The 10746-nt window shown below is 30.8% G+C and overlaps 3 protein-coding genes across 3 annotated transcripts in view; 2 read left to right on the top strand and 1 right to left on the bottom strand.

Annotated features, from left to right (window-relative positions):
* Window positions 1–122: 122 nt before the first annotated feature.
* Window positions 123–4101, bottom strand: LOC108551027 (carbonic anhydrase 1). Its single transcript, XM_017905019.1, has 5 exons — window positions 4044–4101; window positions 2820–3089; window positions 1531–1787; window positions 308–532; window positions 123–224 (listed from the first exon to the last, which is right to left on the bottom strand). Exons 1-5 carry the CDS (start codon window positions 4099–4101, stop codon window positions 123–125), a joined length of 912 nt encoding a protein of 303 aa, XP_017760508.1.
* A 405-nt stretch (window positions 4102–4506) lies between these two features.
* Window positions 4507–8157, top strand: LOC108551025 (carbonic anhydrase 7). The gene is made up of 4 exons (XM_017905017.1): window positions 4507–4519; window positions 4585–4722; window positions 5731–6084; window positions 7916–8157. The coding sequence occupies exons 1-4, from the start codon at window positions 4507–4509 to the stop codon at window positions 8155–8157; spliced, it is 747 nt and encodes a 248-aa protein (XP_017760506.1).
* Window positions 8158–8924: 767 nt separating this feature from the next.
* The window catches only part of LOC108551024 (carbonic anhydrase 2), a 7079-nt gene continuing 5257 nt past the window's right edge, over window positions 8925–10746 (top strand). The window contains exons 1-5 of the mRNA XM_017905016.1: window positions 8925–8952; window positions 9024–9194; window positions 9925–10066; window positions 10147–10252; window positions 10316–10418. Coding sequence (XP_017760505.1) covers window positions 8925–8952; window positions 9024–9194; window positions 9925–10066; window positions 10147–10252; window positions 10316–10418 — 550 coding nt within the window. The remainder of the gene's footprint in view (window positions 8953–9023; window positions 9195–9924; window positions 10067–10146; window positions 10253–10315; window positions 10419–10746) is intronic.

Below are 10746 nucleotides of genomic sequence, written 5' to 3'. Positions count from 1 at the left end.
ACTAACGATAAGTATTATAATTTACGTATAATAGTATAGTTATGTGTAATTATTACTCAGAATTGACAATTGACTAGTCATAATATTGTTATATTTCGACACGAGTAATTCCATAATGTATACTATGCATAAAAATATACGGTACGTTCGTTGATTTGTTGGACAGGCCTACAATTGAACAAAATGGGGCCATCTGGTGAGCAGAGTTTCCGAAATTGAGCGACCTGTAATGAAAATTGATACCAGCAATTATGTGAAAATTGTAAAGATATACTCGAATAATATGCATTATGAAGTATCATTTTACTTGAGACGGTGATATAGCGATTGGTTCGGGGTACAAGATCCACGTAACGATTTCACTGCAAGGTGGTTGAGTGAACGAACCGCTATAGGTATAATAGTCCTTCTGGAAAGTCGGGAAAATCCATATCAATGGAAAGGGTGGAACGTATACCTTTGCTCCCGGTTGAATAATTCGCCACAAATTTGTCACTATGTGATCCAAATAAGGATTGTCCGCGTTTGTAATCTATAAGTGTTACAAATTTGTCAATAGATCTGTCAATTGGGCATGAAAATGGTTTAAAATTATTTTAAACAGTTTAAAACAGTATGTTGTGAATCGCATCCAAGATAAAATGAATGAAACTAATACTAATAATAACTAATAATAATACTAATAATACTAATAATAACTTGTAATAATTAATTAAGAATTTTAATTGTTAGTAGTGATGCAAATTTTTATATGTAAATTTTCTTCATTTAATAATTTTGATTTGATCCAATTTTAATTAAATTCAATTCGAGCAAAGTGAAAATATCGATTAGAGTGTAAGGTTCAGTGATACAAGTAAGTAATAAAGCGCTGGAACGTCAGTAGTGTAAGTAAGTAATAAAGTCCTTAGTGTCAGTAGCCCAGGAAAATAATAAAGCCATCGGTTAATGTACTTATATCTTGAAGTCATTTCACATGAAATATTTTATAGTTATTAACTTTTACTATGAATTGAATATTTGTGCCTGTTGCTTTACATAGTAAAACATTACTTACAGGTTTTTAATTTTTGAATTGCTGTAAAAATTTTGTTATAACAAATGTGCACTTTTAAATAATATGCAAGATACATTAAGTATTGTAATATAAAAATAAATAAAAGGCCTATTTAATATGAACTCCCAAACATTTCTTCTATTTTTCATTAAATCATTAATATCACAATATCAATTGCAGTATCACTATTAATATCATTAATAATATCACAATATTATTATTATCAATTATTAATTTATACTGTCAATTATTAATATCATCTGTATGTACATGAAATTTTATTTTATCGCTTTTGTTTTGTATATTTCATTTTTATATTTATATTTCCTCTATTTTACATTTTTCTTTTTTGGATAAAATTTGGACAAAATATTTCAAATATATAATTATATAGGTAACTAACTAGTAAGAGGTATATATACATCTATATTTTTCATTTTTGAAGCTTTCAAAAAATTTCGATAAAACTTAACCTGAAAAAAGAACGAAACGATCAATATGCCGTCGTTCTCTTTAGCTTCAATTGCTTCCAATAGTGAATTAAAGCCTCGTTTTATGTGCCACACTTGCAGTTCCATAGGGTATCGGACATAATCTAAAGTGTGCTCGCTGCCTTCCTCATGCGATTGGCCCCAATGAAACACCATAGAGCAGAGGTCGTAAATGTTAGTCAAACATCCACCTTGAATGTATGGTCGATTCAAACTGCTCCACACTGTATTTATTATCACTAGAAGATAAATCAACGTTTTTAAAAGCATGAGTAATTACGATGTATTTTCAACACGTTGACTGCCATAGTGATCATTAGTGACTGGCGATATTAATTTTTCAAATTTATATTTGTTTTATTCTAACCAATTTTTGAGTATTTCAATAACATAAATAAATAGAGAACTTTGAATAGAAAACATTAATAACTTTCACTGTTTCTTTTTTGTCATATTATTTGATAATTCGTTATTAAATCCTAAGAGTAATGGAAATTTTATCGCGACCCCCTGAGCATGCCATATAAAAAGTACGTGGCAGTCAAAGTGTTAATTAATAATTACTTAAAACTTACAAGGAAAAGTATAATTTCAATAGAGAAACTAGATTTTTAACAGTCGAAAATTTTTACAGAGTTCCTAAGAATAATAAGACGTAAATATGAAGTATCATCGTTAGCACGGGAAATTTGAAAAAGATTTGAAAAGTTTAAAGAGAAAGCATAGGTTCTTAATGACAGGAAAATTTTATAAAATTTGAAGAGTAGTTAACGAGACATAATTATAAAACCACACTAATATTGTTAACGAAGGATTGAAGAATTCTTTGTATAAAAATAATCTGGAAATTGAATTACGATTAGTAAAATAATAAAAAAAAATTTCAATTAAAAAGCTTCCAAAAATAAGTAAAGAAGAATAATAAAGATTGAAAACCAAGATCTTGGTGATAAAATAATTTATAGAAAACTGCAAAGAATAGTTAAATAAAAGCGATAAGGCGGGAAATTTGAAAAACTTTTCCTGTAAGCATAATTTGAAGGTTAAGTTACTATTATTAATAATGTAAATAAATGTCTTGGTCGATTATCCTTTAAAAATTCGTAAAGTAAAACATAAAGAAAACGAGATAAAAAGCAAGTTTTAATTAAAAATAATTTTTGACGATGTCAATTAATCATTGACGATGTTTAACTCTATAGTAATGCGAGTCAACGCGAGAAATGTAACGAGTGATCATTTTACTCATTGAACCAGTGAAAAAACTGCACCGTTATTTTCATTATTCATTATAGTCATCGATAATGGCCCTTTATCATAGCCAATCCATTGAAGAGGTTCAGATGGTTGCACGACAACGGCAAGCTGTGTTGTAATGTTGATTGGCGACTGATTGCTGCCATTGCTGTCAGGATACTGCAGTTTCCACATGTGAGGTCCATTGCGGTCCGCATAACCGAATGTGAACGAAGGAAGGTTGCATTCGTTCTCAACCCAAGGAAATAATTGGGTCCAATCGAGAACTTCGGTTAGTAACAAAACTGTAACGTATATAGAATAATAAAATAAAGTAGAAAATTTTAAAAATCACCAAATAACACAATACTTAACTTAAATCAAAATTAAAAATTGCTTTATAAAAGTTTCTTAAATTTTGATGTACAATTTTTAATAAAATTTCCCAAAATTTAATAAAATACGTGGAGAATTTAACAAGGTTTAAATCAAAATTAAAAATTGCTTTATAAAAGTTTCTTAAATTTTGATGTACAATTTTTAATAAAATTTCCCAAAATTTAATAAAATACGTGGAGAATTTAACAAGGTTTATAATTGAATTTTGATTGATCTTTGAGTGTACCATTATTATTTACCTCCTTCCTCTTTCTTTTATTTCTATATTTTTATTTAATAAAATTATTATTTTAACATTTATATAAATAATCTAATTATAGTATTATAATTATCTAATTACAAATATCAGTATCATATTACAAAATTCAGTCCAGCTAACTAAAATTGGTTTATTACTGGAATAAAAGAAAAATAAGTTATAAACACAGTTTTTTAGAAGTGAAGCTTATAATTTTTCATCTTACTATACAAATTTTTATGAAAAATTTATTACAGGTCTTCATGATAAGGTTTTTAAACTCTATACATATATATAACAAATTTTTCTACTTTCAATTTCGATTAATTTTCAATTAAAAACTGAAGAATCATGTTTGATTAGTTCTGATCCCATGACAATTAATCTACTACAATTAATTTCGTTGTTAACACTGAACTTAAAAAATTATAATCAACCAAATCAACAAAAATGACTACTTTCAGACTTTTCATTCTCGAAATTATTGACAACCTGTAATTGTTTCATACAAAATTATCCTCGACATTTATTTATATAAAATATTCCTCATCAATTATGATATTATTATATTTCGTATATTAATCGATATTACGTTCCTGTTAAACATAAATGATCAACTTACAAATGAGGAGTACACTGCTGCATAAGATCATGAACTCTGACACTGAAACGTTTATCATTTTCAACAACCCTTACACGATTAATTTTTTCTACGATATATCTCACGTGATATTCACGATCACATAGGATTCTACACATATAGACATACATACACACAAGAATTTCACTTGTAGATTTGAAAAACGTTCATCGAACTAACCTCCTGACTAGTCAGGAGAAATTAATAACCAACGGGATATTGGCTCGATCGATCTGGACGCAACTTCACGCGGAGGCCGTAGTTTAATTGTTCCAAACTCGTTACATACCGATCGATGCTGTCTTATTTCTCGTTGACAGTTTGCAAAATTACATCGTGACGTGCGGGGAAAACGTGCACGAGATTCTATGACTTAGTCAGGTCGTGGAACAGTTAATGTTAAGTCTGGAAGATTGCACGGAGGACGATGATGATATGAAAGAAAATGGAGTGTGCAGGTGAGAATTTTTATTTTCCGCGAATTTTTTAAACCAAGGTCATTGATTGGTGTTATTGTCGAAAGGGGATGGTCGAAAATGGGGTCAGTCCCCAGTCGATATCGATGAAAGCAGTGCAGTCTGGGTAAAGTTTCCTGCGCTTATTATGAGTGGCCATTGGAGTCAAGATGGCGACGCTAAAATGCGAAATATTGGCAGCACAGGTGACTATAGGAAACGTTTATATCGTTTAACAATTTATCGTTTATCGATTTTACTTTATTTCGTGGAATTACGGTTGCAGGGGTGTATCCACGTTGTGGATATATTGGCAATAAAAATTTAACTGCTAAAAGTTACTGCTTTGGTACTGGGACCACGAATCTGTAACATTTATTTAAGTCTGCTATTGTTAGATGAAAATAATCGAAATCGTGTGATGAAAATAATTAGATATCATTTAATCATATTTTCAGCTGAATGAAATTTATTTGTTTAACACTATTTTATTTATTTAACATTTTTATTTATTTAAGTTATTTAACAATTTAATATTTTGTTTACTCCGAATTTTGTTATACTGACAAATATATTCAGCATATATTACATCAGTATACATTTTAAATAGATTATAGGGAATATATATAGTATACTATAATATACTATATGTAATATATTTACTGTCAAAATATAGTATAAATTTTGTCAGAAATTGCTATACATTTTCAGTAAATGTAACAAGAAATAGAAATAAGTCGTTTTTACTTATTTGGTAATTCTAGTGTTAATAACAAAGCATTATCAATTAAACGCTTTCACAAATAAGAAATAATTATTTTCTTCTAACCCTTTACAATCGAAGATTTTTTCGATATAAAGATATAATAATTCGATTGTTATATTTTTATTTCTTAAATTTTTTATTTTTTATTTTTTATTCCGTTGTTATTCTAATATTTTTCTAAACTCTATAATGCCATTTATGTTACGATAGAAAGAGAAAATCACGTGTATTTCATTTCAATATTTCCAATTCCAATTATTTCCAATCTATAAATCTTGTATTTCATGCTTCATGGTGTTAAAACAAACGGTGACTGAGAGCCACCATTCCAGTGCAAAGGGTTATTCTAGGGATATTATAAAATGCATAAAATCAGAATAAAGAAAATGGAAGGGTTACTTTTTTATGAAACTCGAACTGATTTGTAAATTAATTGGGTGTTGGCTAGTTAAAATAACGCTGGAAAGTACTAGGAGCCCAGCAACGATCCGTGGTGGCCCTCTAGGGGACGACGTGTTCGAACTAGATGGCGTGGTGTTTCGTTGGGGTTCGTCGAACTGCAAAGGCGCGGAACACACTCTAAACGGTACATGGTTCACGATGGAAGCGCAAGCCATACATTTCAACAAAAGATACGAAGACATTAACAATTGCTGGGACAAGCACGATGGACTCGCCATATGCTCGTATTTTCTACAGGCTTATCAAGTTCCTGCTTGGGACGAGCACCCGTTGTTCTCCAAAATTACGGACGACTTGCACAGGATTATACAGCCTGACTCGTGCATCAAATTGTCTCCAAGTACGATAAATATTTTTAATTGGTAAAATTTAATGAAATTTTTTAATCGATTATGGGTATTATTTTAATATATAGTGTTACTATTATTTGTAGGAATTTTACTTTATTAGCTCGTTCTTCCTACAAATTGGCTCTATCTCTTCACAAACTGACCAGACGACTACTTAGACCAACCACTCAATAACCAACTTAGTAACTGCTCTTTCTTTGTGTCTTCCAGAACGGGCCTTTTTAACCGTTTGAGTCCCAGAGGGTTTTAAAAAAACACTGTCGAGGTATCCCAAGCAGCGCGATCGCGCTACCTCTAAGTTGGAACGAGTCGACCCAAGCAGCGCGATAGCGCTTCTCCTATTTTATGTCGAGTGTGCCCAAGCGGCGCGATAGCGCTTCGTTTATATTATGACGATGAATGGCCAAGGACAGTTGGTGACGCACCATCAGCTGTCAAGAACGCTCGAAATGTTCTGAGTTTTCTCGACGTGAAATCTGAACAGTGCGATCGCGTTGCTTGGGACTCAAACGATTAAAGCCCGTCCAGAAGACAAACGCCTCCTCGAAGGAGCAGAAACTCCCTCTACCTCAAAGTCAAGGGTGAAGGAGAATCCTCCCTCCGAGTTAGCCTCTCCGAAGGGTCACCTCGCAAGAACCCTTCCCCAGAGGTGACTGCGACCGCGTTACCCTCGCTTTATTTCGGGGAAAGTCGAGATTGCGCGAGGCCACCTCATGTGGCCTGGCCCCAACCTCCTACGGCCCATCTGACAGTTAAGATACTAACGGGTTCTCTACTATGCGTTGCATGAGAGAAGTCATCTCGTTCGATTACGGGGCAAGAGGGGTATTTTACTTGCTCCACCTATACTCTTGTTAGTAATACTCACTCTTCTATGACACTCCCAAAACTACTGTCTCCAAGTTCGGTAACGTGTTACGTTAACATAGGCTTAAGATATCCGCGAAAGAAATGTTATCTCAGAGTTAACTTACAATGAATTGGAAGCACTACTACGCTTTGGGATGAGTCTACGCTCCTGCATCTATTTTCTGCGTCTGTCACTTTGTCTCGTTGCTTCGTTCGCTTTCTTTGTCACATGGTGTTCTATGACCGGGCTAATAGGAAGGGATCAGTTCTGCCAGTAAGGGAAGCGTTTTATTCTACTTCTGCCTTGGTGTTAGAATGGTTGGGCTGATGGGGATTCGGTCTTACAAGTTTCTCAGATGACTTCTCTCATGCAACGCAGAGTAGACCTGAATTCCAGGATAGGACAGTCTATCCTAATAAACGAGCGTCCCTCGTTTACCATTCCTACATATTCAATATTTTTTAATTAAAATATCGTTACTAGATTTTTATGTCTTTAGCTTAAGTTTTTTAAAACGTTGTCGAATTACATTTATTTTTCATAACATATTTACACGATGTATAGGTCATTTTCATGTAATCTTCGTGTGAGAAAATTTCCTGACAAGTGATTTATATATTGTATGTATTTAATATACTTTATTTATTAGGTTCAAGTATATTTGTAGCGTATTATCGATAAAAGCAACGAAATAAAGAAACGATTTGCGAATTTTTGCATATCTTTTATGTCTCCAATCTTTCTTCAAGATATTCGCAAATAAATCAGTGTTTATTGATGTATGTAAATGTAAAATCTCATTTCTCCGTTCTATTATTAAATTTAATATTTGTAAGAGATAAAGTATATAAACAAATTCGCAATTTTGTTAATATGTTTCTAAATAAGTGAAAAAGATAGTAAATAAATAGTAAGAAATGAAATATTATAAATATTAATTATTCGTTTTAATTTCACTAATTTTATTGTAGACTGCTTGTGCTGGATGAGACAAGCTTGCCAAACACCTGGTTATTATTCCTACTTAGGTTCGATAACAACCGACCCGTTTAACGAATGCGCCACTTGGATCGTTTTCCCAGAGCCAGTTAGGATTTCCGAAAATCAGGCACAAATGTTTCGAATGTTACGTAACAGACAAGGCTTGTGCATAACGGATAATCATCGTGAAGTACAAAAATTAAACGGACGTGTGGTTTATTATGTCAATTGAATATCGTGGATCGTGATTTGGGGAAATGAAAATGTTAAAATGACCGAAAGTATTGAGTAAATCTTAATACAGTACATCGTTAAAATATTTGTAAATGGTATATATACATATATATTTAAGAAAAATCTAATGTATGATCTACAAGTATTGAAAATATACAAGATATATTATAATTTGTGAATATTTCAATTGTATCATATATTAATAATAAAAGAATGTAATTATCAATTAATTATTAATTAATTATTAATTAATTTTATACAATATAATGTTTCCTATAATATTAAAATATTAGTTTTATATTTTATTAAATAATTTAGTCTTACATATTATTAAAGTTTTACAGAACTTTATATGTATTCAATTTTATATATATAATATTAAATTCTACATATTATTAAATCATTATTCAATTCTATGTAATATTTAGTTTTATATAGTATTAAATTATTATTCAGTTTTGTGTTCTTCATTTGTCATACAATTTTATGTATTATCAAGTCACTATTATATTTTTCATTCGTAAATTGTTATTAATAATTATATTAACTAATTAATTTATTATATAATTTATTATTATTTACTAATTATATTAACCACATATTATACAATATGCAGCAATCTTCATTGAAAACTCTGAAACATGTAGTCAATCACATAACTAACCTGTATTCTGGTTAAATCCTCACATAACTTTTTGGCTACATACGATAAAAATTTTTAGTGCCATTTTGAAGAAGATTCATTTAAAATTGCACATGAAAAAGATGTTCGCCAGAAGAGAAAAGAAGGCAAGTACGTATAAGTGATCGTACTGTTCAAGCGTGACTTGCATCCATTCAATCGACTTTTGAACTCGTTCCAAGTTGCCAAGCCTAGCACTATATCAACGTCGTCGTCAGGATTACCTAAATGGCGACAATCACCGGTTGATCTCTGCAAGGCAGCCACGTGGAGCCAAAAATTCCCACCACTTTATTTAACCAACTACTGGTCACACGAAGGTACTGCTATGATGACGAATACAGGCAGAACAGGTAACTTCCATATAAAATAATTTTATTTATTGTACCTTTACACTTAAATTAAGTTTAAATTTTAATTAGTCGATTTTTAAATTTAACAGTGTCTTAATAAAATTTAAATTTAGTTATTAAATTATATAGCGTTTTAATCAAATTTGATTCTAATTATCTTTTAACAAGTGTTTTGGTAGAATTTAATTCTAATTATTGAATTTCAATAATGATTCAATTTTGCAATTTAATATTTTTCTTTGATAAGTAGAATAATTTATTCAATATTTTATTATAAATAATCCTTATCACTCTGATTGAAAACAGAAACAGTAATCATAGTGTACAAAGAAAAGTATGATTTATTTCGCAACTCAATACTCAATACTAATTAACTTTACTACCTAACTTAATACTCTACTTTGATAAATAGAATAATTTATTTAATTCTTTATTGTAAATAATATTTATCATAGTGTTGTCATAGCTTTACTACTTAACTCAATACTCTACTTTGATAAATACAATAATTTATTGTAAATAATATTTATCACAGTGATGTCATACTGCTTGAAAGTAACCACTATTCGTCAAAATATAATTAAAGAAATCTTAAATTTTTGTCTACCAACTTTTGCAATCGCAGTATGCCAAAAAATCAACTCTAAAGAGAAAGGAAAATAGTAATTAATTTCAAATATATAATATATCCTTTTCGGCGTGCAAAGGACCAACAATGCTTCGTTTCCAGTCAGCATAGAATTTTCCGATAGAGAGCCGCCATTGCTACGAGGTGGTCCTTTGAACAAAGACGAGTTCCAATTCATGAATGTGCAATTTCGTTGGGGGCCCGAAAACTCGTTGGGAGCTGAACATTCCATAAATGGGATCTGGTTAGAGGATATCTTTTTAAAATCGTTGATACTCGAGCGTCCTGAGGTTACCCACATTCCAAGTAACCTGTTCAATCCAGGTACTCCATGGAGGCACAGATAATGCATTGGAACACTCGTTACGGATCGATGGAGAAGTGCTTCGACAAACCGGATGGAATCATAATACTCTCCACTCTCATGCAAGTACGAATACTTGAGATTAATTCAATCGATTCACGTGTAACATATGGTTGTTTAAACGAGTAGGTGATTGGCTGTCCCGGAGTACCTGATAATCCTTCTCTGACAGCGATTACCGATAACTTGTCGAAGATCAAGAAAATGGGTAGCAGTACCAAGATTTCACCTGGTAATAGAATTTTCTGAAAATGATCGTAATTATTTCTCAGAAGAATTTTAATAATATTTTATTGTCGTTGATATCGCTGGATCGTGTGCATGTAGGTAATTATATGTATAGGTGACCATACATATGAGATTAGATAATCTAATGTTAGATTATCTATAATTAGATATTAATTATAATTGCAGGTATTTAATATAAAGTGATATAAACAATATAATTTACAATAATATTGATATTAATAATAAATAAATATAAATTAATATAAATAACAAAATAAATAATATTATATATATACTAATATTAATAAATAGTACAAAGCAATATTAATAAC

This window comes from Eufriesea mexicana, unplaced genomic scaffold, assembly GCF_001483705.2.
Source record: "Eufriesea mexicana isolate 0111107269 unplaced genomic scaffold, ASM148370v2 scaffold3617, whole genome shotgun sequence".
In the NCBI taxonomy this organism is placed as follows: Eukaryota; Metazoa; Arthropoda; class Insecta; order Hymenoptera; family Apidae; genus Eufriesea; species Eufriesea mexicana.
This window is presented reverse-complemented; position numbering and strand designations above follow the sequence as displayed.

Excerpts from the sequence above, each read along its gene's own strand:
- LOC108551027 (XM_017905019.1), bottom strand. The coding sequence starts at position 4,101 with ATGATAAACGTTTCAGTGTCAGAGTTCATGATCTTATGCAGCAGTGTA. Across the intron at positions 3,090-4,043 it reads CAGCAGTGTACTCCTCATTT|TTTTGTTACTAACCGAAGTT; the intron begins GTAAGTTGATCA and ends TATACGTTACAG. Across the intron at positions 533-1,530 it reads TCGTTTCGTTCTTTTTTCAG|ATTACAAACGCGGACAATCC; the intron begins GTTAAGTTTTAT and ends TAACACTTATAG.
- LOC108551025 (XM_017905017.1), top strand. Across the intron at positions 4,723-5,730 it reads GCGAAATATTGGCAGCACAG|TTAAAATAACGCTGGAAAGT; the intron begins GTGACTATAGGA and ends GGTGTTGGCTAG. Across the intron at positions 6,085-7,915 it reads GTGCATCAAATTGTCTCCAA|ACTGCTTGTGCTGGATGAGA; the intron begins GTACGATAAATA and ends ATTTTATTGTAG.